Source organism: Chroicocephalus ridibundus, chromosome 4, assembly GCF_963924245.1.
Source record: "Chroicocephalus ridibundus chromosome 4, bChrRid1.1, whole genome shotgun sequence".
In the NCBI taxonomy this organism is placed as follows: Eukaryota; Metazoa; Chordata; class Aves; order Charadriiformes; family Laridae; genus Chroicocephalus; species Chroicocephalus ridibundus.
The window spans coordinates 94,283,047-94,310,990 of record NC_086287.1 but is presented as its reverse complement, the minus strand read 5'-3'; the positions used below and the strand labels follow the sequence as shown (position 1 = coordinate 94,310,990).

Below are 27,944 nucleotides of genomic sequence, written 5' to 3'. Positions count from 1 at the left end.
GGGGCTCCGAGCTGGGTCCCCAAAGTGTCCCTCTGGTGTGACCCCGCAGCACCCCTGTCCCCAGCCCTGCTCCCCCCGCCCGGTGGGTACACAGCAGCTCTCACAACAGGATGGGGACCACGGTGCCGCAGCACCCACAGGGGCTGCCCTGGCTGGAGGGAGAGGGGTGACCCCGATGCCGGCACGTCCCCGAGCACACGGCAGCGAGCAGTGGTCCCAGCCAGGCGTCCTGCAGGATCCTGCAGCCCCTGGCCGTGCTCCTGGGACATGCGGCAGCCCCGGCACGGAGTGGGCTCCTGGTGCCGTGGTGGAAGGGCCCCATCCCCAGACCCTGCGGTGAGAGTGACCCCGGGAACGGGCACAGGGTGGGCAGCGCTGTGCTGCTACCGGCACTGCGGAGGAGGATGGATCCCCCAGCGCAGCCCCTCTCCCAGCACCGCGGCCCCACTGCTGCGGCAGAGCAGGGGCTCGGCAATGCCGTTTCTATTTCCCTCTGGCCCCCCAGGAAAATCACTCAGATTTGGCTAAAATCACAACATTTAGAAGCAGGTTCAGCTGTTGTCATCCCTTGCCCATGGCTGGCATGCAGGAAGGTTCCCTCCATGCCCACGGGCACGCGGCAGCGAGTGTGCAGGTGTGGAAGAGCTGCTGGCCAGCTTGGCACTCCCAGAGCCCCCCAGCATCCCCAGGACCCCCCCAGCAGCCCCACAGTGTGAGCAGCCGGCTGCCTGCCAGCTCCTGGGGTGCGCGGCTGCCCACACTGGGGGGTCAGAGAGCAGAGCTCCCCCCTGGCTCCCCTCAGGGGCAGCCATGGCACATGGTGCTGTTTGGCCACAGGGGAGCCCGAAGCGCCGGCCCCATCAGCTGCTCCCCCAGCCCAGGGCTGTCCCTGGGGGATGATGCCCACCCTCCCGGGGGACCCAGGGGCTCGCCAGGGCCTGTGCCACTGCTGCCACCCCAAGCGTGCGAGGGCGAGCACAGCCAAGCCATGGGCCAGGACGGCACCCGGGGGCTTTGCGTGGCTCCCAGCGATGTGACTGACACAGGGCTGAGCATGTCTCGGTTTAATCCCCTGCAAACAAGCCCTCGCTGCCCTGGCTGTGGGGAGCCCAGCGGCGGCTGCCCGCCCTCCCCAGCCTGCAGTTTCCTCCCTGGCTGGCACCTGCCAGCAGCGTCCCGAGGGCTCAGCAAACCCTTCCCCTCAGGGAGCCGCTTGGTCCAGATGCTGGACCAAAGAGTTCGTTTCTGTGGCCTCGTGCCGCTATGGCAGCACCACGATCTTCTTCTCCAGCGTCTGCGGGGGGAAGAGGACCCTCCTCATCACCGCGTCCAGCTCCTCCAGAGCCAGCTGGGCATGCAGCACTGTCGCGCCGTCGGGCTCGGCCACCACCACGTGCTTCAGCAGGCGGTAGAGGTCCCGCAGGACATCCTGCAGCACCTGGGCAGAGCGGGCAGGAGAATCGTCAGCACCCGCCGGCGTCTCACCCGCACCCGCAACAACCCGAAACGCAACCCTCGGCATGCCCCAGCAGGCATGATGCTGCCCCTTCCACCGACGCTGCCGGTGCCAGGACACGGCGGCACCACCACCACCACCACCACCCTCCTCCTGCCCCAGGCGTGAGCCCCAGCCCTCCCGTGACTCAGTTTCCTCACACGCCAGCAGTGCTGTCCGGCACAGCGGCTCATCGCGGCATCCCTCCGGCACGGGGGCACGAGGGGACGCCGAGATCCCTGCTGCAGGGATTCCCGTGGGGAACTGGCTGTTTCCTCCATGGGAGCTGAGTCCCAACACGCTCATTGCTGGGAATCGGGGAGGGAGGACATGGCCAGTGGAAAAACCGGGCATTTCCAAGTCAAATCAGCGATGAACAACTCCCACGGCTCCCAAGAGCTGGCACTGCCCTGAAGCACAGCACTGCCCTGTGGCACAGCCAAGCAGCTCAGAGGGACACCCCCACGAAGTCCCCTCTACCCCACGAAGGATCGGGTGCTGAAGGAGCCCTGCAGGGGGGAGGGACAAGCTGGAGGTCCCATTCTCTCGGGATTTTCCCTGGAAGCTGCCTGGGAATGAGCCCTGCGGGGGTAGGGGCCATGCCCGAGGTGCACCGTACTGGTGCTGGGTGGATGTCCAGGAGCCTGGCGGAGGCTTCCGCTGCCTGGGGGACAAGCGGGGAGGTGACCCACCTCGGTGGCCTTCTCGCTGAGTCCCCGCAGCAGCACCACCACCACGTGCACGGCAGCTCTTCGCACCTCCGCCTCAGGGTCCGTCTTGGCTATGGCTGTCAAGCAGGAGGTGACCTGTGGGGACAGGGCAGGGGGCCATCAGCAGGGGCAAGGGGACACGGGGGGACCTGGCAGAGCAGCTGGCCACGGCCCCACCTTCGGGACTCCCCTGGGGTGGTGAGGATGTCCCTCGGTGGCCTGGAGCTGGAGGATGAGGATGGGACCCCTGCGCCCAGCCTGGGGCAGCCGTGCGTTCCCCTGCCGGCACCCAGCTTGGAGGGGATCAGCTTTTTGTGGGGCGCAGGGCACTGAGCAGCCCTCCCTCTCGCAGGTGCTGCGCGGCATGCAGATGCCTTAGAAAGCTTTATAAAAAGCAGGCAGAGTCGAAGGAACCTAATTAAACGCCCGGCAGTGACAGCCGGGAGAATTAGCAGAGCTAGCGTGTTCCCGAAATAGCTGCGTGTGGTGCATTGGCATCTCATCAAACGCTGCCGGTACCGATGCCGAGCGGCTGCGAGCGGGGACCGGGGAGAAAGCCCGAGCGCTGCATCCCTGATGTCTCCTGACCTCCCTCCAGCTCCGGGAGGCACCAGAGGCCGAAGCTCCGGCTCCCATGGGGGCACAGACCCACCGGCACGAGGGCTGCCGGACCGTGATGCCAGCACCTCCCAGCAAGCCCCCCTCCAACCTCCGAGGAGAAGACCTCCGAGAGCCAGGTTCATCCCACTGGGACCACGGCTCTGGCAGCCGTATCTCGCCAGGAGCCCGCAGCCGGGGCAAGGGCCGGGCAGCCCTGCCAGCCATCAGCTGCACATCAGTTGCAACGTGATAATGGGAAGGGTAACGAGGTCTCATTAAGTGGGAGGAGGTGACTCTGGCAGGTACTAAGTGTGCCCCCAGGTCTCCTGCACTGAGTTCCATGGGTGGAGCAGGCACCGCCGCATTTCCTTGGGCTATCGCTTCCCTGCACAAGCCACATTGTTAGCTGATAATAAAGCTTTTAGCCCTAAAAATCAGGGCTATAATTTCCTGAGCGTTTTGCTTCAGGTCCAATGACTTTTACACCCTGCAATATCAGCAAATATCACTCGTGTCCTTTACAGAACCCCCCCAGGCTGTTGTGTCCCCAGCAGCAAGCGCTCAGCACCCCAGCACTGCCAGCTGCTAACGAACCGCCCTCTTAATGAGCCATGGCCCCATGCTCCCCAGGCAGGGACCCAGGGAAGGGGCCGGCAGTGCCGGGATGGAGCCGATACCTCATGGACGATGGAGCCCAGCTGAAAGCCAAGGCGCTGGCAGAGCTCGCCCAGGTTGGAGAGGCTGCTGGCCCGCAGCGTGCTGTCGGGGTCCCGCGCGCCCCGCAGGAAGGCCTGGACCAGCGGCTCCCGGTGCTTGAACACCACGTCCCCTGCAAGAGAGAGCAGAGCGGCACGTCACGGGCAAGGAAAACCCCACAGCGCCTTCCTGCCAAAGCCCCGGCGATATCGGGAGCAGCTGGATCACCCCCTTGCAGCACCAGAGAACAGCTGGATGCAACATCTGGAGCACGGCTCCCCGGTGCGGGGAGCTGGCACACACAGACCCTCGGCAGGGACTCGCCGTGATGCCAGGGATGAGGACACCGCGGCGCAGTCCCCCAGGCGCCGGCAAACCCTGACAGCACACACCCCACGGAAAAGACCTTTGTCTGGGGCCATTTGGTGCATCACACGTCGTCCCCCTCCCGGCTCCCGCGGGGCCGTTCAGAGGTGACCGCAGATAAAGCACACAGAAACGAAGCGCGAAGCCCAAATTCTCACGTAATTCAGCTGCACAACCCCCCCCCACACTCCAATTAGCACACACAGGCGCCCGCGGATGTGTGAGCCGCCTAATTAGAGGTCGGCGTGCCGAGCCCGTGACCGGCATCCACAATCACCCAGCACAAGAGGTGCCCCAGGACGGCGGTCACGCGTCCCACGGTGCGGACACAGCTCCCACCGGGCAGGGGCTGCTCCGGCCGAGGGGAGCGTGGGGAAGCACTCGCCTGGGAGGAACTGAGGAAAGGAGGAAGCTCTGCCAGGCTACCTGGCCCACCAGCTTGGTGGCTTCCCGGCTCTCCCAAGCCCTGTAAACCCCTCGGACCCCATTCTGCAACCGATGGAGACAGTGGGATGTGCGGGGATGCCCCAGGATGCTCCGGGATGCAGGGACGGGAATAAGCCCCGTGGGCAGTGGTGGGACCCCATCACCCTGCGTGCGGGGGCTTGGGGCCACTGCTGCGAGGGGCTGGGGACGGGCCAGTCCCTGCACCGCCGGCACGCCGACAGCCTGGCAGCACCGGCTGAGCGCAAGGAGGGGAAGTACTGATGCGATGGCCAAGGGCTGGGCAGGAACAGGGAAGGCGGCAGGCAGACACATCCTTCTGTAGGACTGTCCCATCGTAGCTTCACTGTTCCTGCATGGCCAACCCTGAAACCAACGGATCACGTGCTTGGAGGGGCAGGGATGGATCCTGCATGGCACAGGGCAGGAGAGCTTGGGGCGGCACCATGATGCCAAGGCCAGCCATGCTTCTGGGGGAACGCAGCCTGCTCCATGCTTGCACCATCAGGAGTTGGGATTATGGCAGTCTGACCAGCTCTGGATGGTCTGAGCATCCAAGGGCACACTGGCCTCATGCCGGACGGCCACAGAAGGAGCACGGAGCATTCCCCCTTCTGCAGAGAGTAATGCACATGCTCCCTGACGGAGGAGGAAAAAGGTCGGCTGTGGCGCACCTGGAGCAGATTTAGCGGGTCTGCAGTGAAAGCTAACAGGGTTGGTGCAAGGTCTCCATGAACCCTCGTGCGGCGCTTGGCCCCGTGTTGCTGGAGGCAGAGGAAGGGCACCACGCGCTTGGGACGGGGCTGCCACGCGCTTCCAGCCACGCTGCCCATGCCAGACGTCTGCTGGGCAATGGGTGCCCGCTGCAAAATCCCCTCCTGGATGGGAAAAAAGCCACTCCAGAGGGATGGTGGGCAGGGACGGGGACAGGGGCAGAGCAGGAGGGAGGCACAGCCGTCCCCAGGCAGCCGCAGGAGAGCTGCGAACCGCAGCAGCGCTGCTGCACAGAGCAGAGCGTTTCTGGAAGCGCCGGATAAATCCTTGCTCTTGAATCCTGAAGCTTTGCAACAATAACAACTTCATGCGATTTGTTCTATAAATACGCAGGCGAGCCAGGACGCGCCGGAGTTGCTGCCCGCGGCAGAGGCACCGTGGGGAGGGGGGAGAGCCGCGGCGGAGGCCGTGCCCACTGTCCTGCTGCCAGCCGTGCTGCGGGCAGCTGCCGAGGGAAACCCAGCGCCGGGCAAGGCAAGGGATGGACACACGGACATCGCCCAGGGGCCTTCAGAGACCGAGAGGCTCTGCTGCCACTCACACCGCTCGCTGGAGCTCCATGGGGAGGAGATGGGGGTGCTGGCCCGTGGGATGTTCCATCCCCATCCCGGCAGCAGGGCAGGGGAGCGGCGCTGGTCCCGGTGGAACACCCGCAGCCAGCAGAGCTCAGGGATGCCACCATGGCCAGGGGACTCTGCGGTGGTGGCTGTGCCCTGGAGGAGAGCTCCATCAGGCCAGGCAACTTCTGTCACAGCCAACCCGGGGAACAAAGTGCCCGGCCGGTGACCGGGGACCTCCACCTGGCTGCCCGGGCAGCAGGGACACCAGCTGCCACCTTCCCTGGCTGTGGCCACATGCTCTTGCTGGCCTGGCCTCTGCCGGGGAGAAAGAGGAGGCGTTTTAGGACGTGTCCCAACAACAGCTGCCGGAAAGACCTCATCCAGCTTTTCCCCCTCAGCCCTGCGTGTCCAGGCGCTTCCCGGCAGCCTCTGAGCCCAGCACTGCCAGCCGAGGGGACGGTGGGCTGCCAGCAGGATCCACCGCCCTGCTCCTGCCCACCGGCAAACCAGCTGCCCTTCGGCTTCCAGCCCCCCGCGGTAGGGCTGTGGGAGCTGGTTCTCACCTCCGGACAACAAGAAGCCCCCGATGGCTTCGCCCCCCGGGCCTGGCTGCATGGCAGAGAGCAGTGAGGGGCGAGTAGTGCCATGGCTGCTGGCAGGGGCCAGCACTGCCGTGCCCATGGACGCGGCTGCAGACTCACCCAGTGCCCGGGTGACACGCATCAGCACCTCGCCCAGCTTCATCCTGGTGATGGTGGCCGTGGTGTCCTCCGTGCCCCGCACCGGGCACCCGTACCGTGCCAGCAGGACAGGCAGGATCCGCTCTGGATACTCGCTGGAGAGCAGGGCAACGCCTGGGGGGAGAGCGAGAGGAAAGCGTGGGTCAGGGCCAGGCTCGAGGATGGCACGTGCCACCACGCTTGGCAGAGGAACCGACCCAGCGTCCTTCATGCAGCCATCACCCGTGGGACCCCCTGCACCCCGCCAGCCCTGCAGCCCCTCTGTGCAAAGCCACAGCGCCATGGCAGACCAGCGCCAGGTCCAGCTGGGTGCCAAGCTGAAAAATAAATAATTTAGCAGTTGGCAGCAGGTGCCCACTAATTGCTGCTGGTTAATGTTGCTTGACCGAGCGTTGACTCGGCATGCCGGCCATCGGACACTGCGGGGCTCGCCCCAGGCTGGCCCTGCGTCGGGGCAGCCGGGTACCACAGGTGACACTCGGGCACAGTGTCTGGTCGCTGCTCCCACATCCCTGCCACCGGGCAGACACTGCTGGTGTGTCCTTATCCTTGCTGGGGCTCCACGAATTCCCTGGGTTTGCCTGGCCCAGGCTGGGAGCCAGAGCCCGGGCAGCGGGCACCTCTCCGATGGGGAAAGGCAGCTGTTCTCCAGGGAAAGGGCGAGCGGCAGAGGCTGCCCCAGCAGTGCCAAGCGCTGAGTCAGGTCGAGCCCTCCAGGAGCAGCTGCCTTCACCTCCAACCCCGTTCCCCGGTTATCGGAGGGTGCCTGGCATGGGTTACCCTCCACAAGCCCCGGCACGTCTGGTGGGGCAGCCACCTCTCCTTTGGCAGACCTCCGATCGCTGGAGATCGTCCCTGGGATACCCAGCGGTGCTGCGACAGCCAGCTCTGGTCCCAGCACCAGCACTGCCAGCTGGCGGGCAAGCCCTGCTGCTGCGGCGGGGAGCCCGACCTGGGCGGCGGGGAGCCCGCCTGGCACAGTGGCCAGCACCGCACGCCGCAGGTGCCACCGCCAGCGCGGCGCAGGCTGTGAGTCACCACCGCAAGGAACCGCGTCAGGGTTAATCACAGCCGCAGCCGGGCTGCGAAACACGGAGGCAGCTGCACAGGGTGCATTAATCACCCGGGGATGGTTGAAGCGTTTGTGTTTCACCTGCGGGGCAAGGACAAACCCATCCCACTCAAGACCGTACAGGCAGAGGGAAGCACAGTGATAAGCTCCTTTTCCAGCTAATGCTGAGGGTTACCTTCCCAACAGCAGCCGAGGCTCCCGGCGGTGCCGGTATCGCTTCGGGCCATGGGAACAGCACCTCCCTTCCAAGTAACCCGGCGCACCACAACCGGCCGGCACAGCCGGCGCACAGGACGCTCGCGTCATGCCGGCTGCGGAGGCACCTGCCTGCAAACCCCAACGGGCAGCCCGGTGCCATGGGGCTGCGCCGAGCGTGCTGGAGCAAGCAGGGACTGAGGATTTCCTGGGAAGTGGCGTGAGGTGCTGTGGCACTCGGTGCCCCCAGCAGCAGCCCGGCGCAGGCAGAGCTGCTCTCCTGCCAGCCTGCTGCCCCTCACCTCCTGCCTGATGGACAGGACCAGCGGTGGGGCTGCGTAGGTGCCCGCTCCTGCTGTCCCCCTCAGCGGGGGCAACAATTTCCAAGGCCATAAGAGGTGATGGATCTGGAAACCAACCTGGAGAAAGCCACCGTGGTTCCACTCTCACGTGGCTGGCCAGCACCAGTCGGTTTTGACCACCTTGGCTGGAGCAGAGGGATGTGGCAGAGCCCCGGTACATCCCATGGCCCCGGCTCCTCGTCCAGCCTCAGCTGAACACACCGGCGAGCCAAAGTGTCAGCAGAGCAGGACCGGGGTGCCGGGGCCATACCCACACAGCACTGAAACCGCAGCCTGCGCCCAGGAGTGCTACCGCAGCCCCAGGCCGGTGGCACGGACCCGGCATGGGGACGGTAACTGGCTCCCGGGTGTTCTCCCGGGGGATGCCCCGAAGGTGAACCTGCCCAGGGCTCCACTGAGGAGGCACTTGTGGTCTGTGCAGATCAGCAGTTCAGTCAGAGGGTAAATGAACTAATTACCCACTGAGTAAGCACAACTGGGAGATGAAGCCTGCCGGCTTCGGGAACGCGGCACAGAGCCTGCATGCCGCTCCAGGCTTGACCGAACAGCACGAAGGCAGGAGATGCTGAGCCCCCACGGCCAGCCGCAGCTCCGCTGTTCTTTGCTCTCACTGCCCAAAGCCCCACCAGGCACAAACCCTTCTATGAAGCACCAGCACTCGCCCTGGACGGACATCACTCACCTTGGATGGCGGAGAGGTAGACAAAGGCGTCCTCATGCTGTATGTTCTCCAGGAACACCTGCATGGAGGGGGGAGTGCCATCGGCAGCTGCCCTGCGCCAGCTGGGAGCACACGCAGCAGCCCCGGTCCCTCCTGCCTGGCACCTTCAGCTGGCGGTGACGGCAAGGTTGGAGGGCTCCGATCACATGGATGATATGACATGATCCCCCAGCCCACCGGCACACTCAGCCCCAGCTCTGCACCACGGTGCAGGACGGGGACCACGGCAGGAGCCTGGTACCTGGAGGAGTTTCTCCTGAAGCCGAAGTGCCTCTGGGTCCCGCTGCGTGATGAGGCTGGCGAGGTGGCGCAGGGCGGCTGCCCGGCTGGGCGGCTGCGGGTCGTAGGCTGACACCAGGAGCTCCTGGAGCCCAGCCGGGGCCAGGCTGTCGGCACACGGGGCTGGAGCGGGACCCGCGGTGACGGCCTCGTGGCTCACACTCTGCTCTTCGCTCCTCTCCCTGGGAGCCGAGGGGCTGCTGCGGCTCTGCTGTGGTGGTGCCTGGCCACCCCCTGGGCCTGGGGCTCCACCAGGGGTACTGGCAGGGCTCTGCACTCCTGTCTCCGGCTTCTTCCCCAGCACGCCGTCGGCAGCGGCGCCCACTGTGCCGGAGGAGAAGGCTCCATGGGTGCAGATGGCAATGCGCAGGTCTGCGGCCAGCTCCTGGGTGAGGGGCTCGGGGTAGGTGCGGGAGAGCTCTTCCAGCAACGGCACCAGCCGCTTCAGCACGGCAAAGTCACCAGATTGCAGCTGTAGGGGGAAGAGAAGCAGCGCTGGCACAGCGGTAACGGGATGTTTGCTCCCCGGGATGCTCCTGGCAAGGCAGGCAGGCAGCCCAGAGGTGCACAAGCCACAGAGAGCATTTCGTAGCCCCGCAGCAGCGCCAAGCTGGCTTCCTTCCATCCCCACCCCACGAACACCACCCCACTCCGTGTGCCGTGAGCTGCTTTTGGGGACAGCGGTGCCCCGTGGCTCCAGCGCTGATCCCAGCTGTGACCGCACCAGCCCCGAGGTGCCGTGGGAGAAGGTGGGAAGGACAAGAGCCCAAAGGAGAGCAATGTCCGTGCCGGACCCTCGTGCCCAGCCTGAGGGCTGAGCTGGGGACATCCCTCCCACCGTCCTGCCAAGGCCACCTGAGGCTTGCCTTCGGTCCAGCCTGGAAGGAAGCTCCAGGCAAGGCAGCTGCGACATGCCCCGAGGCTGCGGCGCCGGAGGGGGAGAAGTTCCTGCCCTAACCTGCATTTAACTGCTAATCCCAGAAGCAAAATCTGCAAGATGTGAAAAGTGATGCTTTAGCGGAGATTCTGGGGAGCTCGTGGACGTCTATGTAAAAAAACCCTTGGCCACTGAAATCCAAACAGCTTTGCAGCTGCCTCCAAAAGCTTTTGCATTCAATTTGCTTCAATTTGTTAAGTTGCTCCCATTAACGCCAGAGCGGGAGCAGAGGCTCCCCTGGGAGGGGGCCCATTAGAGCTGCGAGACTCTGGTTTTAAGCTTTCTTCAACTAAATAATGACTCTTCTCCCAACGTTAGGAATTTAGCAATATGACACAATAAATTATCTTTTTCCACCAACAGTTGGATTTTCCTTTGGGTGAGTCTGGGGATGAAGCAACCCCAGCAGCTCAGTGATGTAAGTGCCAGCCGGAGCGATTGCAGCGCACTAACGACCGTGCGATCGCTCCCCGATGGCAGTTCAGCTGACACCGCGTAACGGGGTACCCGAGCAAGGTACCGCTTGCATAGAGGATTTCCAAGAATGGTGCAGCCCACACCGTGAAGTCTGTTGCGCTCCAGAGACGGAGCCCTTGGACGTGTCGGGATGTAGTGCTGGTATTTAAAGACAGAATCACAGAATGGTTCAGGTTGGAAGGGACCTTAAAGATCATCTCGTTGCAACCCCCTGCCCTGGGCAGGGACACCTCCCACCAGACCAGGCTGCCGAAAGCCCCGTCCAGCCTGGCCTTGAACCCCTCCAGGGATGGGGCAGCCACAGCTTCCCTGGGCAACCTGTTCCAGTGTCTCACCACCCTCACAGTAAAGAATTTCTTCCTAATATCTAATCTAAATCTCCCCGCTTTCGGTTTAAAACCGTTCCCCCTCATCCTATCGCTGCACTCCCTGATAAAGACACTGTATGTGACTGCACTGCTCTGTTAGCGCCTTCTTAGAAGCAGATTTTTTTTATTATAAATTAATTAACCGGGCTCTCAGGGGTGCCCTGCCCGGGACTGCACCCTTGGCCAGCACCCTGGTACTGCTCTGAGAAAAAATTACGTATATATCTATATGTATATATATATACACATCCATACGTATACACACTCTCTGGGATTAAAGAGAGCCCCCAACCTGGGGAGCACCCAGACCCCAGAGCACCGACCGCGGCCCCCCTCGGCTGCAGGATGGTGCCCGGTCCCCCCCCTCCCCACAGCCACCGAGCACCCCGGCTTCGCGCCCTCACCTGGACGGCTCCGCCGAGCATGGCGGCCACGAGCCCCATGGCCATGGCGAGGGTCTGCGTCTCCGCTGCCGCGCCGGGGCCGCGTGCCGGGCTGACGCAGGCGCGCTGCAGGGTGGCTGCCACGAACTCCTCCACCTGCCATGGGAGAGAGTGGGAAGAGCGGTTAGGAGGGGAGACCCCCACGGCGTTCCCGGAAGGCTGCCGCTGCCTCCCCAGAGCCGGGCGGCTCTTCAGCTCTCGCTGTCTCTCTTTGCATCTATTTGAATTTTTTGAGCCTGAGCCTTTCTCTAGCACAATTTTGTACGAACTCTTCGTGTTTCCTTGTTGTTGCCACCACCCCGACCTTCCCTCTCGGACCCATCCCAGTACCTTCCCAGCTCCCTTGCCATCACCCTGCCCAGGTGAGCCGGGGAATGGCTGGGGTGCTGGTGAAGTCCGGCTGTGGATGCAGCAGGGATGCAGGAGGGAGCCAGGGCTCCCAAGGTGGCCGCGGGGGTGCCGGAGCCCTGAACCGCTGCCCACCCCTCCGGCATTACCACAGAGCGGCCAATTCCTCAGGGTCACAGCCCCCAGCCCCACGCCGGGCTGTCTGAACTGGTGGGTGAGGATTTTGGGAGCAGGGCTGGGACGGCGGCTGTGCCAGACAGATCAGTCCATCAACGGCCGCAGCACCGGGCTTCAGCACAGGCTGGGCAAGCTCACGCTGCCCGTCTGCCTGGTGTCCAGCCCCGGGACAAGGCGGTGGTTAAACCACGGTGGCTGCTCTCGCCAGCAGAAGCCCCCATGGGGGCTGCAGGGGGAGGGGGAGGCAGCCCAGCCCCTTCTCTGCCTCCTGTCCTTGCTCCGACCTCGCCGCGCTGCGGGATGGGAGCTGGAAAGCCACCTGGGATGGGTCCGAGAGCGAAGGTGGAAATTGTGCTAGAGAAAGGCGTGGGCTTGGAAAATTGGAGTAGGTGCAGAGACAACAGAGCTAAAGAGAGCCCGGCTCCGGGAAGGCACCAGGGCTGCAGCCCTCCGGCACACGGCACAGCAGCGACGGCCAGACACGGTGTCAAGCACGGCTCAGAAACACTTAATTACAACAAAAATCACACCTGCCTGCACCCCCCGCAATTTCTGGGGAAGAGCACAGCCCCTTCCCTGCCTGGGCCAGGGTCACTCCCAGCCACTTGCCCTTGCCCAGGACGGCTCCAGCTCCTGCGGCTGCCCCACGGCTCCCCGCTATCAGACACCATTTACCCACACGCAGCCCACACTGGAGTCCAGCCATTTACCACACACTCCACATTTTGTGATTTTTCTCACAATACTTGTTTCCTGCCCGTCCCCCCCCCAAGCCCATAATGATCGCGCCTGGCTGGCATTGGCCTTCTCAACACTTGGCACCAACCCCTTTGATCCCACAGGCTTCCTGCGCTTCTAACGGAGCTTGAAATTAGTGAGTTTATTTTCCCCGTTACTTTGCCAGCTGCACTGGCACCGCACAGCTCGGGGCGAGCTCACCAGCTGCGGTGGCACCCAGGCACCCAGCCATGCTGGGAAGGGACTGGATCCTCCGTAACAGGCGTGTTGCAAAATAAGAGGACATTTCCCATTTTGGAAAACAAAGTAGGAGGGCAACAAGGTACTATTGCACCAAACCCCACACTTCCAGCCTCCAGGCCACAGGCACTGGGTGCAGGCAATGCTTTTCCTCATCAGCAGAGGAGCCGATTGCTGCCAGCTTCGTTAAGCACATCCCTACTGCAGCGAGCAGGGAGGCTCACAGGGGCTGCGGAAAAGGCTTGGGTACCTTCTGGGCTGATTAGTTCAGAAATAACTGCCGTCAAACGGCAATAATAGGGAGTAAAAACAAGTGTCGGAACATCTGTTCTCACAAAACAGTGACACACAAGCTGAATGGGTTGAAATTGTATTTAATAGGAAAAATAGGAACATCATACATAAATAACCTACCAGTAGATAGCTACTGAGAAAAACAAAAAGTTTTAAAAACATCCTAATCTAGAAGGAAAGAAAAAACATCCTAATCTCAAAGGGAAAAAATGCTTGAAAAATAAAACATTGGGACATGTTTCTGTCTTGCACGGGCGGCGAGCATCCTTGGTGTATTAAGGCAATCAAGTAAATCTCATGAAACTCTGTTGCGAGGGGCAGAAATGGTAAATAAAATATATTGCACAATTGAGGGCGTCCACAGCTACCACCATTCCTGGGGTCTGGCTTTGGGAAGAGGGATCCCGCTTGCTCCAACCCCGTTACGTACAAAGCCGCCCTCCAGAGCACCCACAGCAAAAGCAAACGGCCCAGAGGGAACCCCGTGCTGCAGAACCCGCTTAAAATCAGCCCTGCAACGGCTGTCCCCACCCGCGGGAGCCCTCCCTGAGATACAACCCCCAGGTGGAGGTATAACGGCTTTTTCGTCTGGGATTCTTTTTTCGGTGGTTGTTTCTTTTTATGCTAGACTGGACGGCTGGACTCAGAAACCTGGGAAAATCCTTCCCCATTTCCCATCCCGACTTTCTGATGCAGGGAGCGGGAGCTGGTCCCGCGCGGGTGGGTGCGATGGAGAGGCAGGTTAGGACAAAGCAGTGCCGGCTGCCGCACCCACCGGCGGGCGCCGCAATGACACCGGCTGGGTCCCCTCTGTCACTGCAGAGCGCACACAAAGACTCCTTTGTCCCGAAGAGAAAAGTGAGGAAACCTGCGCTAGCAGTGACCCGCTCTGCTCACGGCAGCCACAGTTAACTGCATAACCAGGTCACCGAGTCAAAAAAAACAAACAACAAAGCAGGATGAGGAAGTTAAAGTACATTGATCAGCTGGGGAATACCGTGCTGCCCTTGGTGCCCAAACCTTCCCAGCCTGGCACGGCGCAGGACTGCCGAGCTCCTTCAGCGCTGCTGCGGCGTGGGCTCAGGGCGGACGGAAGTGCCATATTTTAACAACCATTTTTGGTACCAGGTTCAAGGAGCCCCCGCTGGCCTTCAAACGACATTGAATAAATTTTGCAGCTGCCCACTCATGAAGACATGGACAAGCGCTGACTGTATGAGCACGGCTATGCCAACCCTGGCGACAGGACATGCCACTCAGTGTGCGCATCCCAGCAGCGGAAAACAGAGAAGAGCCACAAATGGCCTATTCGGGGACAAGGAGCAAGTGGGACGTGGCAGCAGTGCCGTGTCACGTTCATCCCACTGGCAGCCCAGCTACTGCAGCTCCCCGAGGTGGCTGCCAAGGCATGCCAAAAACCCAACACCTTGGATAGGCAGCAAGCACTCCCTTAAAAGGTCTGTCAAAATAAAGACGAGAAGCTGGCAAGTCAGAGTCCTCATGAACACACAGACTACTTTCTTGGCTTTTAATACACAACCACGGACACAAACATGAAGATGTCTGCTGGGCTGCTCCCTCCTCTCTCTGCAGCTGACTCTGTCCTTCCTGCTGGCACCGCACAGGATGGTGTCTTGTTGAGACACTTGCAACTGAATCAATAAACTGCTTTTCCTGGGGATGCTCTAGCTTTCTCCAGCTGTTTCTTAGCCACTGTCTCCTTAGAGCCTGGCAGCCCGGAGCTTGGTCTGCCACGCGCTCTGGGGCTTTGCCATGACCAACCTGAACAATGTCTGTGAACACGGTGTCCGAGACGCTCTCACACAGCGTGGCTACAAGCTGCAGGACCAGCAGCTTCCTCCTCTGCGCAGCGTGGTACTGCTCCAGCTCCAGCAGACTCCCTCCAGGCACTGCAGCCAAGTTTGAAGACGCCTCATCTTCCGCAGCCACGCAAGTCAGCGCCTGCCGGGAAGGAAGCACAGGGAGGAAATGGTTAAATACAGGTAAATCACCACGCCAGTGGTCCTGGGTGCAGCAGGTTTGTGCTACCCACACCTCTCCCCTGCTGCAAAGGGCTCCCAGTTACCTGCCCTCTTCCAGCCTCTTCTCATTCCACACGCGGGCCCGTCAGCAGGCCAAACCCTCACAAACCTCTGTCCCCATGGTCACCACACAGAGCACCACTGAGCACTTCTCCTAGGGCCAACCACGCTCTGGGCTGTCAGGCTTGCTGGGTCTCCGCTTGAAGCCTTGCTCTTGGCAGTGGCTGCCCACAAAGGCACCCGGATCCCCCGTCCCCTCTGCAGAGCTCACGCTGGCTTCCTCACGTGACCAGGACCCTCCACTTGGTACCATCAAGGTCTCTGAGAGCTGCCCGCAGCTCCTGGGTGTCCCATCTGTGTCACAGGAGCGTCCCTACACTCAGGATGCTGCCAACCCCACACAACTATGGGACAGGGCTCTACCTGCCAGCAAGGGCACAGAAAGCGCAGCCCAGCCCAGGAGGGAACCGCAGGGGCTCAGAGTGGGATCAAAGGGAGAAGGTGCCCCACTAGAGCCAAGGAAGTAACAGGGATTATTCACAGCCTCAAACACACCATTAAACTTCAGACATGCTCCTGTCGTCAAAAGAGCCCAGGAAGAACGAGAGTTAACCCCTTCAGGGACCAGGGCTGCCTCCCTCTCGCAGGCTCTCCTGCCCCACGTGCAGCAGGACTGCTCCACCACACGCCGTACCCTGGCTCAGCGCTCCTGAGGCACCTAAGGGGATCCTCGGTCCCCTTTGCTGTCTGCTACAGAGACTGCTTGGCCCAGCGTTCCTGCAGATGTGCCCCAAACAGACCTTTGCCTGCCCTTACCTTCAGGCAGCGGATGAAGAAGTCTCCGGCTAGACCACTCTTCTGGCAGTGAGACAAGAGCTCCACCAAGTTCTCCACACGGCTCTGCTCCAAGGAAACCTTCTGGTAGAGGGCCTCATCTTCATCACTGAAACAGGCCACTGTGTCACCAACAGAAACATACCCACACCCCCTCCAGGGCTGGCTCTAAACTACTCCATGGCAAGGCGAAATCCCCCCTTCTGCCTTCGCTTGGAAACCTCCCTTCACAGCATTACCAGAAAGCTGAAGCCTGGAGGCACCTGAGCCAAACTATTGCTCAGATCATTTGGTCTACGTGATCACGCACTCAGTTTATTAATTAACCTGCATTCATTAAAGGAACAACATCAACAGAAACCACAGGCGCAAAACACACGTTCAGTCCAGCCATCCTATAAAGAACAGGATTAGTGCTGGCTAATTTCTGCAGTGGTCATAGCCATAAAAGTACGACAGACACTGGCAGAGCCACGGCTGTTAAACAGTAATTTTAAAGTATGCCCAGTTTAACCAGTGCAGACCCGGGGCAGACCTTCTTCTAATTCAGGTCAGGAACAGATTGAAATGAAACCAAAACAAGCGTATTTGTACCGGGTTCTGTTACGGGTGCGCACAGCTCCCAGCACACCCACCCCAGGGACACTCCTGGGCAGGAGCTGTGCGCTCTGCCCGCTCGATAGCGCTGCCCTGGGCTCGTACTGCCAAACTAACAGCTACCCCTCTCTACACCGAATGTCACACCGCTGAACAGTCCCAGTTTGCGTGGCTGGAGTCTAATGGCTGCAGTTTATTCCCCACATGGCCACGCTCTGCCTCTACTTGTAGAGACCATCTGCAAGAGCAGGAGGGGAGCTAAGTCGCTGGCTCCACCACACTGGCATCACTAGAGTCCTTGCTGCAACGGTGCCACTTGCGCCTGAGGGATTCCACTTGCTCCACACAGCCGCGATCTGTCACAAGACAGGCCCAGGCTGGAGGGCAGAAGCTGAATTTGGGGAGTGTTGGGACTGAAGGAGCACATCCCATTCCCATACACCCAGCAGGCAGCACTAGGGACTTGGGAAATGCACACAGAGAGGGCACACTAAGGCTCAGACACACCGTGCTGCTTTTCAGGGCTGAAAGTCAGAGCTCTACACCGTGTACGAGGAACCCGGAGGCTGTGCGGAAGCATCGCCTGCCCAAGCTCAGTGCAGACAACGGTCTACCTGGGCTCCTGGGGGACAAGACCGTGGTGGGATGGCAACACCAGCCCCATGTGCACCTGGGCGCTCTCTGCCAGACAAGCCGTGAAAAGCCCTATGTGCTGAATGATGCCTGGGCACTGCCCTCCATGCCGGGCACTGCCCCAACAGCGCTCACCTGATGGTCTCCTCCACTGCGATGGTGGCACCACCCTCGCTGCCCGCACGGAACCGGCACTGCGGGTGGAGGGCACTCACGCTGCTGTTCAGCCCTGCAAAGCCTTCCAGCACGGCCAGTGACTCCTCTCGCTCCGACTTCTCCAAGAACCACAGCAGGATCTCCTGGCACGGGGAGCTGGTCAAGGAGAGAGAAAACAGTGGTGACTTTGCTGTGCCTGCTACATCCCTCCCAGCAGCACTGCAACGGGACCATGCATCTCGGGGTGAGGGAAAAGACAAGAGTGCTCTGGAGCGGCTACGGAAACTCCTTGGGATGCTCTGGGCTGACAGCTCTGGCAGCTGAAGGCGTTAGTGTCAGTTTATAAGGGGATCAGCAGCACATCCTGTCCTTCTGGCGTTCCCAGATGGAAGGATCTGGGTCCTTTGAGATTTCAGCCCAGCGAGGAAGGGAGCACTCTGTCTGAACAGCATGTCTGTACAAGGACAGCCGCTTCCACACAGCCTCAGCCTGGTGTTCCACGCCAACACGACAAAGCACAGAGCTGTCAGCTGTGCCAAGGAAGAGGAGGAAGGAGACAGGGAGCACTGTAAGGTGGCACGGAAACCCCTGCCAAGGAAAGATGCAGGTTAATGAGGTGGAGTAGCAGCGCTGTGCCAGGGGTCTGGAAACCCGAACACTTCCAGGCAGCTGTGGTTTTAGTTACCCCTGCCAAACCCTTTGCAAACAGAGAAGCGAGCAGTGACTCTGTTCACCCAGCAGCAGTGTTAACTTGGCTTGTTCTACAAACTTGTCACAGCACTCACTACTCTTTGAAGTGATTAATGATGTCTTTAATAATAGCAGAGGCTGTGTCTACACAGAACTTTGAGGGAAAGCCTCCAGTACCCACACGCCAGTATCACCAAAGCAAAGTGTAAACCCACCAGGAGTGTATTCACTAGGCTGGTCCAAACTCAGGGCAGCCCACGGAAAGGCTGGGAGGAGAAAGGAGAGAGGACAGCCAGCACCTGGTGACCACTGTCCCTGCCACTGTGACTGACACACATGGTGCCTACCATCACACAGCAGTCGTGGGGGAGCTGGGCACAGCGCGAGGGACACCTGCCGAGAGGCAGGTCCTGCACGTATTGGAAGAGAGTGATCCCAGATCACAGAAGAATGATCTTGTATTTCCAAAAGCCAGCGCTCAAGCTGTTTTTATCTAGGTTTTATCCCATTTCTAAATCCCTGCTACACAGATCCCTCTGACACCCTGCCAGGTCCCAGCGTCACCATCTCTACCCACAGACCACCACAATCCCTGCTCCTAGGCGGGCACTAAGAGTTAACCTGTGCTCCCAAGGCACCCACCGGGCATGCTTGCCTCTACACCCAACATCTGGCTTCAGGGAAGAGAAAAACTAACAAGAGAACTGCTTCCTCAGGCACAGGTCTGCCAGTAAGGTCATGTACTGTGCCTGTGCCTGCGGTTATTGCCTACTTTGAATGAGAGCTCTTCAGGGTGAGAAAACTGGTCTCAGCTTCTGTATGTGCCCACATAGAGCACGTCCTTTGGAGGTGGGCAGAACGGAGAAGACGAAACCCCAGAAGTCATGCACAATCCTTCCTTACCGTAAGTATGACACATTCTGCTTGGCGAAGGAATAGAGGGAAAACACCACTCCCAGGACTGACTGTAAGGATCCCAGCAGCAGGCTCGAGCTGTCATTTCCAACCACATACACCTACAGAGAGAAGGGCACAGGGAGGAGAGTCAACCACCTGCATGGAGCAGGGGGAAGGCAAACAGGACAGAAAGCACGTCTCTGTGCAGAACGGCTGCCGACAGGGAGGACGGCAGAGGGTTTTCAGCCCCTGTTCCTTTCAGTCTGGAGCCTGTTTTCCCTGATTATGCCATATTCTGTATTAAAAGCAGCCTTCAGTACCATCTTTATTCTAGCATTTGCTAACCACATCAGGGCTCCAAGCTACAGGAACAATGCAGCTAGCTATTTGGGAAGTCTGCTGCTTAGGGGTAAGGTCTTGCATTACAGAGAGGTGCAACAGGCACCTTCGAATTAGCAAATCTTTATGGAAATATTGCACCTGGAGCCAAATCTCAAATACAGAGATCAGTCCCTAGCAGGGCAGCTGGGCTGACATGTGCTGAGCTGAGCAAGCGGGTTGCAGGGGCTTTGAGGAGGCTGCAGGGCTCCGCTCTTCTCCCCCATCCCAAGCAGCACCCTCCTGAATCACTGTCACTGCCCTCCTCCACAAAACCAGCTCCCCCTTCCCGGGCAAGCCACTGTTACCACAGGTAACACAGTCCTACACGGTTACCACACACAGGTCCTACCGTGCTGCCTACGGAGCACAGGAAAAACACCCACAGAATTCTTATGACATCGCGTTTCCTTTTGAATCCTTTGAAAGGGGTTGTCCAAGACAAAAAGCCAGGTAAGATGCTTTCAGTCAAAGCCATAAAGCTGGGAAAACTCAGTTTAGAAAATCATTAAGTACCAAGCCTTGCCCAGCCAGACTCAGGGTTTAACTCAGGGTTGTTGTGTTCAGGTCCTCATTTTAGCAGGCTGTCTCCTTCCAAGGGAATTCTCCAAGGGATTTCCAGCTGCGTCAGCTGGTGAAATACCTGCTCAGAATATGCTGTGCCTTCACACCAGAGCACTCCCCACACCTCGGACCTCCGCAGCTGGAGAGCAATCACCTGGTCCAAGGCTGGAAGTGCCCTGGGGACAGACCAAAGAGCTTTTGCCTGCTAGAGGCAGTGTGACAACCCAGGTAGGAGGGCTAGGAGGGAGATTGTCCTGATAACGTTCTGCCCTGCTGTATTGATGCAAACAGACCTTTTTTCCTGTGCTAATCCCTGTGGAGCCATTCTTCCTAACCAGAACCTTTTGTACACAAAGCCGCCCTGATGAAGCCCCAAGGATGGTTTCCCACTCAGCATCAAATGACACTTGCTAGGCAAGAAACCCCCGCAAATCCTCTGGCTGGAGTCTCCGTCGCTAATCTGGCTGCTGTCAGGCCTCCAGCGCTATGCCATTAAGGAGGGATCCGCCCCAAACTCCCCCAGCACTCGCATTGTCAACGGCAGCCACAGAGCAGCCCTCCAGACTGGTCTCTGCCTGCCAGCTAGTTACAACAGATCATTACTACGCAAAATACTACAACAATCACAGCATTTAAGAGCTTAGCCTGCCTAGGGGCATGCCAGTAAGCAAGTCACCAGCTTCTTAAAATTGAATTCCTGGGCTGGAGATGTCCTTCTGGGTTGGAACGCGCAGCAGAAAGCTGGGCTGCTGTCAGGGCAGGCAGCGAAACCTGCAGCGCGGCACTGGTGATATTAGTGGGAACAGTGGAAAAAATGAGCTATGAGGGAAGGTTTCAGAAGAGCGGCTTCCACAGAACAGCCCTGTTCCTTCATAGGGAGCAGAAGAATGCACCCCACCTCTCCCCCAAATGCCAGAGACAATACTGCACTGCTGAACACCCTGCTTGTTGCTGCGAGGGACCCCTTGCAGGAAGGAACTCCACAGACAGTGCTAAATCTGCGCCGTCCTGCACACAAGATACTTCCTCTAACACAGAAGGTGCTCTGATTGGCAAAGCCAGAGCGCTTCTTTGATGAGATCCGACTTTCCTTCCATTGTCCTGAACCCTCCCCATCCATCAGCACCTGAACGGGGCTGGGAGAGCTGCTGAGCTTCAGCAATCCCTCCTGCTTCGGCAGCTGGGCACACAGACTGCCTCCGAGGATCCACTGCCACCTCCAGGCACCCTCCTGCGCCAAGAGCAGCTCCGGAGGGCAGGGCAGCAGAGGAGGTGGCTGGACACCCAGCAGCAGCAGCTGCTGAAGGATTACCCACACACAGTTTTAAAATTAAACTTAATGCACATGGAAACCCACTCGTCACAGGGTTCAGCTCAGAACGGTCCCTGCAAAACAGGCTGCTCATTTTTCCTTACTTAACATTATCATTTTACCTTTCTTGTCCAATCATAGAATCACAGAATTGTTAGGGTTGGAAGGGACCTGAAAGATCATCTCGTTCCAACCCCCCTGCCATGGGCAGGGACACCTCCCACGAGATCAGGTTGCTCAGAGTCCCATCCAGCCTGGCCTTAAAAACTTCTAGGGATGGGACAAGACAGCCTGTAATGCCTTTAGCCCCCTGAGAGATATCAGGGGAAGATGAACCACTGGGGACACCCCGTGGGGACCAGCTGCCCCCCTGGTTTCTGGGACACGTGAGGTGAGGACACAGCCACTAACAGCATCTCTCCTGCAGCTGAGCTGCTGCTCACCCTCCTCTTCCCATACCCACACATGCTCCGTGCCTCCAAACAGCAGCCACCAGGATAACCGTGCCAGCTCTCCCACCTCTCCCCGCGGCTCTGTGATGCCTCTGAGCTCACCTTCACTCTCTTTTTCACCCTGGGGACGGCTGAGCAGCCTCAGAGCCACACTGAATCTGTTCGCTTCACAGTGCCCACTGCGAATGCCTCACTGCCAACCGGCTGCACAACCACCCAGCGATGTGCTGGGGGCCCTGCCAAGCTGCCCTGACTGCAGGGCTGAGCAGTCCAGCACAGCCGGCCGCTTGCCGATACCTCAAGTGCCCTCTTTTCCAGGTCACTCATTCAGAAGCATTTTGGCCCGACACAAGAGCTGGCTGCAGCCCATCCCTCCGCCAGGGGTAAATGCTGCAGGAGCTGTAGAAAGGCTTCCAGCTCCAGCACTCTGGCTCAGGCTGCCCTCTGCAGACCTCGGAGGCAGGGAGAGCAGCTCCCAGCATGTTCTCCCTCCCACACAGGTAGCACTGGGCTGAGTATGAGCTGTATTATCCATGCTCTACAAGGAGGAAACTGAGGCACAGGGGCATTAAGAGAAGGTGGGCTGGACCACAGCCCAGGAGGAGAGCTCAGGTAGCCTCTGAAGACTCAGCACACGCAGGACTCCCTGTGATCCGTCCTTCCCTCTGAGCAGCTGCACAACTCTGATGCTGGAAGGTGAGCGGCATCATCTCAGGCTGGGACTGACAACCCGAACCCACACATGCTGCAGCCAGCGGTACTCCTGACTAAGACCTCCTGCCCACCACGCTGCCTGCCCTACAATCACAGCCCGAGTCCTGAAGCTGCTCTGACAGTACACCCAGACACAACAGTCCTGTAAGAAGCTGCAAAATTTAGCAATGCTCAAAGTCTTGCTGCAGCTCATGGAGAAAGAGGATATGAAAGCACCACGGAGACTCCTGGTTACCAGCCCACCGCTCAGACACTGGGAAAAAACAACCAGCAAGAGCTCACTGCCATCTCAGAGTGTTTTGGGGTGAGAATGCTTGAAAGGATTCAGGCAGCGCCTCTGGTATCCAGCATAAAGCTGCAGTCCTGCCAGTGCAGTGCTGCATACAAGGTTATTCCGTGCAGCTCTTGGCCTCATCTCTGCATCACGACTGCGGGCGACGCTGGTTTTTGTCATGGTCTAAGACACACACTGAACGGCTCAGAAAGTCACAAACCAACTCTCACTCAGAGAACTTTTCTCACCTGCCCTCAGGCCCGAATCAGACACAATACCTTGAGCACATCTTCCACACAGCTGCCGAGCTCTGCCTCTGTCACCAGCACGGTCCCTGCTGATAAATCTTCTACTGCTAGCTCTGAAAACAAAGGGCAGAAATATCAGCCCCGCAATGTGCTGAGGAGTCTCTAGCAGAACAGCAACCCCACCATGCCCAGCACCAGAAAGCACTTTGATAGTTCTCTTGCCTTCCCTCTTCTCCCTCAAGGCAGCATGGGAAGTGATGAGCCCTCGTTAGCTGCGCTAAATATCACTGCAGTGTTGTAAACTCTGCAAGGTTACAAGCAAATCAAAGCAGACCACAACTTCTTGATGGATTCTTCCCCAGAGAGCTGCTTGGTCAGCGTGGGGAACCGATTGCTTCCGTCCGGTAGCCCAAAACAAGACTGTCAGACTGGGGAGATTCCCAAAGAGCAAATGGCAGAAGCCCCACTATTTGGCTCTCACGCTGTAGTAATTTGACTCAAGTGCTAGTAAATACGGTGCACCCAGCCACACAGACAGGCTCACAAGCAACAGAGCTGGGCTTGGACACTCAGCAGCCCAGGCACCAGCCCCTGAGAAAATCCTGATGGAAAGACAAAGATCAGCAAGAAACCAGATCCTTCTCCAGTCTGGGGCTTGGCAGAGACCAGCCGGTACCTGCTGTCTCGGAGCACCGCAGGAGCGGTGCCAACAGGGGCTGGAGCAGGTGCTTCTCTGCCAGCTGAGGGTGCTCTTTCGCCATGGTGAGCACCGTCGTGGTGGCCACTCGCTGGAACTGGCGCGCTGTCAGTTTGTCCTGGATGTGCAGCAAGTCCAGAATCTGGAAGGAAAGTCAGAATGAGTCCATGATACAGGAACAAAGATCAGCAGCCCCTTGGCAGGGGGGGTCGGGGGCAGGCCGACTCCTTGCAGCCAACAGCAGAGATTGAGGAGCCTCCTATGTGCTGCTTTGCTGGACATCGGGCATGACGTTCCACATATGGAAGAGCCAGTCTCCTTCCCAGGCACACGTTAATGCAGGAGGCATTTCTGGGCTCAAACCAAGAGCCTGCACCATTCCCCCAGCCAAAGGCTGGAAGGAAGAGATCCTCAGCAGAGCTCCTCATAGCGCACTGCTGAACAGCTCGTGCGATCAGGCAACATAATCCAGCATTTCAATCAAATATGGAAAATTCAAGAGTCGGGTGGAAACGCGTCCCGCTGCCAGAGCAGCAGAAAAATGTCTCCACGTTGTTCTGGCTCCAGGCAGGCCGCGCTCAAGCAGAAACAACACTACTGTCACTCTCCAAGCCAGGAGCCGGCTCCGCGTGCCCAGCCAGAGCCAGCGTGCTGCGGGGAGAGAGGGACCTACCTGGGGACACACCAGTCGGTAGTAGTCCTCCAGGGAAAGGCACTGCTGTGGGCAGGAAGCCAGGATCTTTGCAACCGTGTCACATTTTCTCCAGTCCACAGCTGCTGCTTCAGCACCAGCGCCACCTGCTATACCAGCAGAAAGCCAAAATCAGCTCAGACTGACAGCAAACGGCAGGGCCATTTCTGGCTGAAGCCAAATGTTTCTGGCCCAAAATTGGATTTCTAGCTTTTATTACTCTCTTCAGAGCAAGCACCTTTCAGGTGACACCTGAATTTAATGACAGAAGAGGGAAAACTACTGTCCAAGACCTTTGATACTGGAAAGCAACTGCTACAAGTTGGTATATGAGCCAAAAGGTGGAGGAGGGTGGTCATGCTTGGATGGTCTCATCAGGTTGGTACTGGCTGGAGGAGGCTTTGGCACTTAAACCTGTGGGATTCAGCTTTTAGGGAGCAACAGTTTCTCTCCCTGGCAGGAAACGAAGCAGGGGAGCAAGGCTGCCGAGCCCTGGAGCAGGATGGGTCTCACTCCACCTGCAGCTGCTCACGGCCCAGCACCGAGCACGGCTCCCTCCAAACCGGCACCAGCACAGCTCCTTGGAACAAACCGTGCTACACACACACGAGGCGCAACCCCATGGAGGCATAAACAGACTAAATTAATTTGGAGGCTTTCAGTCTGGACCTCAAACATGACGGTGTACTCTCAACTAAAGGCATTTGCAGTTGGAAGGCATTCATCATTTGGGAGTTCAACACAGTCAGAGGCAAAATGTGTGCGAGCGTTACAGACTCAGCTTGGCCTGACAAAAGCTGTTTCCCATTTCAGTGCTCTGACGGCACTGTCTTTCCTGGGCCTCTCATGGGATGGAACGTCTCAGACACATCATCACAGTCTCTTTTAATCTGCCATCCTGGAAGCCAAGAGCAGCGTCAGAGCACCCTACTCACCGCCTGTTCCCTCCATGATGCCCCGAACCACAGCCTGAACCCCGTTGGGTCTCATTAGCCTCTCGGAGAGCAGCTGACCACAAAGGCGCCGCAGCCACGCTGGAGCCTGCACGAGGGCCGGCTTTGTTTCTTCCACGGGAGAGGGAGGACTCTGAAAGGAAACAAAGGAGCAGGCTGAGGAGCGTATTTGCACACTCCTGTGCAAACCCTCACTAACAGGCAAACAGCCTGCACGCCGCCCTGCAGGACTTCAGACAGGAGCACAGGACGGGGAAACCTTTTAAATAAATCACTTCCTCATCCAGCGGCACAAAGCGAATTAGGGCTTAATGAGAGAGGCCAGCCTTCCCAGGAGCATCCCCTCATGCAGAGCTTCCCTCCTTTAATTAAAGCCTCTGAGGGTCACGCAGCAGCTCTGACTGCCTCACTACCAAAGCGGTGCACAGGGGACTTGGGGGACAAGTGGGGTTCGATGCAGGTGAGGGGCTCGCAGCGGTGACCCCTGCCAGGACCCGGCACAGAGCGCTGGGCTGCGGAGGTGGCACCAGGCTCCCTGGTCCAGCAAAGCAATTCCCCTGGGAGGGCACAGACAGCAGAGCTGCCCACAGGCTGCTGCGAACCCACGGAGCGAGCGGTTAGAGCTGAGGTACTCGCTTGGATGCCCCGAGGAGGCAGGCTGGCACTGCCGCACTAAGGGGGGATAAAATAGAATATTTTCAGTCGGAAGGGACCTACAGCAATCATCTAGTGCAACTGCCTGACCACTTCAGGGCTGACCAAAAGTTAAAGCATGTCATTAAGGACACTGTCCAAATATCAGCTTGGGTTTTAACCAGGAGACCCCCTGCTTTTATGTGGAAGAACCACCGCACACACCGAGAACACTGCCCCACGCAAGTGCCTCGTACGGACCCTCTGTAGCCCTCGCACGTGGCACGGCCAGCTTCTGCCTGCTCGGGAATCGCGTGCGATCCCAGCCCGAGGGTCAGCATGCGGCACAGAGCCAGCGGGACCCCGGGCTATCCCGCCTGCGTGCCAGCAGCTCCTCATGTCCTGACCCCAAACTGTGACTCGGCAGGTGGGAACGCACCCACCCACGGCACCCACTTGGAGCTGGGATGTGGTCCTTTCCCTAGGGACTCTCTAAACACGACGCTAAAGAGATTTCCCATGTCTCCCCCGCACTGCCACGAGGCAGCCTTCAACATGGCCACGAAGAGCAGCCAGTGCCGAGGCAGCACCGCTTCAAGTGGGAAGGGGCAGGTTCTAGAGGAGAAGGCGTTTTTCTCAGCCAGGCACCGCTGATGGAAGTGCCGAACCCAGGTGGCACGTGCCGCAATGTGAGTCCCCGAGTCCCCACACAGCCCTGCGCAGCTGCTGCTGCCCGAGCGACACACACACCCCCAGCAACTTCACCCATGCGTCCGCACAGCGCTCAGCGACGGGGGTGCTGCACCAAACTGGTTTTTAAGGGTGTGAGAACACTTCCAGGAGAGCAGCAAAGGCACCCTCAGCGCGCCGGCACGCGCAGTCCCAGCATGGTGGGCGGTAACACACCCCCAGTGCCCCACGCTGGGGCTGGCCCCGCTGACGCTGGGTACCTGCTTGGGCCGGCCCTGCAGGACGAGCAGCTCCCGCACTGCCAGCGGCTGGTAGACGCGGTCCAGGACATGCCGCAGGGTCTCCCGGCACCGCGCTCGCTCCGCTTCTGAAACACCCTGGAAAAAACAAACCCCGGAGTGGCGAGGGCAGCCCAGCCACCGGTGCCGACCGCACGCTGGTGTCCCTCCATCCCCTCGCCGGGCTCCCACCCCTTCTCTGGCATGGAGATTAACACGCACGGCATGAGAGGAGTTGCCACTGGGGTCAGCAAGCGGGAGCCCAGCGTAGCCACGGGCCCAGCCATGGAGCGTGGAGGTGGCTGGCGGCCCTGACGTGTTTTTGGCGGGGTCGGCACTGACCGTGTAGGGGGAAGAAGGGCCCCACAGACCTGACTGTGGGCGGCGGGGCCGTGTCCCAGCAGGCAGAGGCCGGCGAGGAGGAGGCCGAGGTGGCGGGCGAGGAGCGGGCCGCCCAGCGCCGGGTGCTCGGCCAGCTCAGCCAGGGCGACGGTGGTGGCGTGGAGCCGGGCCCCGCGGGCGGCCGGCGGCGCCGGGGGCGTCGCGGGGGGTCCCGGGCGCTGCCCCACGCCCGGCGGCAGGTAAGGCACCAGGCCCAGCCCCACGGCGGCCCGCAGCGCCCGCCCCACCGACCGGCCCTGCGCCACGCTCAGCGTGTCGGCGCTGGGCGGCGGCGCGGCCCCGGCCCCGCAGGCGGCGGCGGGGGGAGCGGCGGCCAGGGCGGCCAGGCGCTCCTTCAGGCACAGCAGCAGCGCCAGCAGCCCGCAGGCGATGGCCCAGCCCGGGTCGCTCTCACCCGCCGCCCCGGCGGCCAGCGCGGGGGCCCGGGACAGCACGGCACGGCGCAGGCCGCGCAGCGCCGCCCAGGCCGGCACCAGCCGCAGCCGCTCCTCCAGCGCCGCCGCGTTGCTGAGCAGCGTCTCCGGTCGTAGGGCGCTCTCCGGGCCGGGCTCGGCCCCGCCATCCCGCTCACCGGGCCCGGCGGGCGGCCGCAGCAGCAGCTCCAGCGCCTCCACCACCTGCTCCGGCTCCGGAGCCAGCTCCGACTCCGCGCTTCCCGCCATCTTGGGACCCGCCGTCGAGGGGCGGCGCGCGCCGCCCCGCCGCCATCTTGGGGAGGTCGGGGGACGGGGAGGAGCGACACCGCCCGCCGCCATCTCGGGGGCGCCGCCCGC

At 60.1% G+C, this 27,944-nt stretch overlaps 1 protein-coding gene across 2 annotated transcripts; it reads right to left on the bottom strand.

Moving 5' to 3' along the window:
- Positions 1 to 999: 999 nt before the first annotated feature.
- On the bottom strand, positions 1,000 to 27,929 carry TANGO6 (transport and golgi organization 6 homolog). Of its 2 annotated transcripts, none has more exons than XM_063334881.1 (17): positions 27,141 to 27,929; positions 26,752 to 26,868; positions 25,151 to 25,301; positions 24,198 to 24,322; positions 23,504 to 23,666; positions 22,858 to 22,940; positions 18,892 to 19,004; positions 17,278 to 17,454; positions 15,895 to 16,021; positions 14,819 to 14,998; positions 11,201 to 11,335; positions 8,977 to 9,486; positions 8,697 to 8,754; positions 6,347 to 6,499; positions 3,483 to 3,634; positions 2,188 to 2,301; positions 1,000 to 1,438 (listed from the first exon to the last, which is right to left on the bottom strand). In XM_063334881.1, the coding sequence occupies exons 1-17, from the start codon at positions 27,924 to 27,926 to the stop codon at positions 1,262 to 1,264; spliced, it is 3,321 nt and encodes a 1,106-aa protein (XP_063190951.1). In that variant the 5' UTR covers positions 27,927 to 27,929; the 3' UTR covers positions 1,000 to 1,261. The 2 variants fall into 2 exon arrangements, with proteins under 2 accessions (XP_063190951.1, XP_063190950.1); XM_063334880.1 differs by having other exon boundaries at positions 1,001 to 1,438; positions 24,198 to 24,325.
- Between the last annotated feature and the right edge of the window lie 15 nt (positions 27,930 to 27,944).

Excerpts from the sequence above, each read along its gene's own strand:
- TANGO6 (XM_063334880.1), bottom strand. The coding sequence starts at position 27,926 with ATGGCGGCGGGCGGTGTCGCTCCTCCCCGTCCCCCGACCTCCCCAAGA. Across the intron at positions 9,487-11,200 it reads TGCTCGGCGGAGCCGTCCAG|CTGCAATCTGGTGACTTTGC; the intron begins GTGAGGGCGCGA and ends TTCCCCCTACAG. Across the intron at positions 8,755-8,976 it reads TTCAGGAGAAACTCCTCCAG|GTGTTCCTGGAGAACATACA; the intron begins GTACCAGGCTCC and ends CCCTCCATGCAG.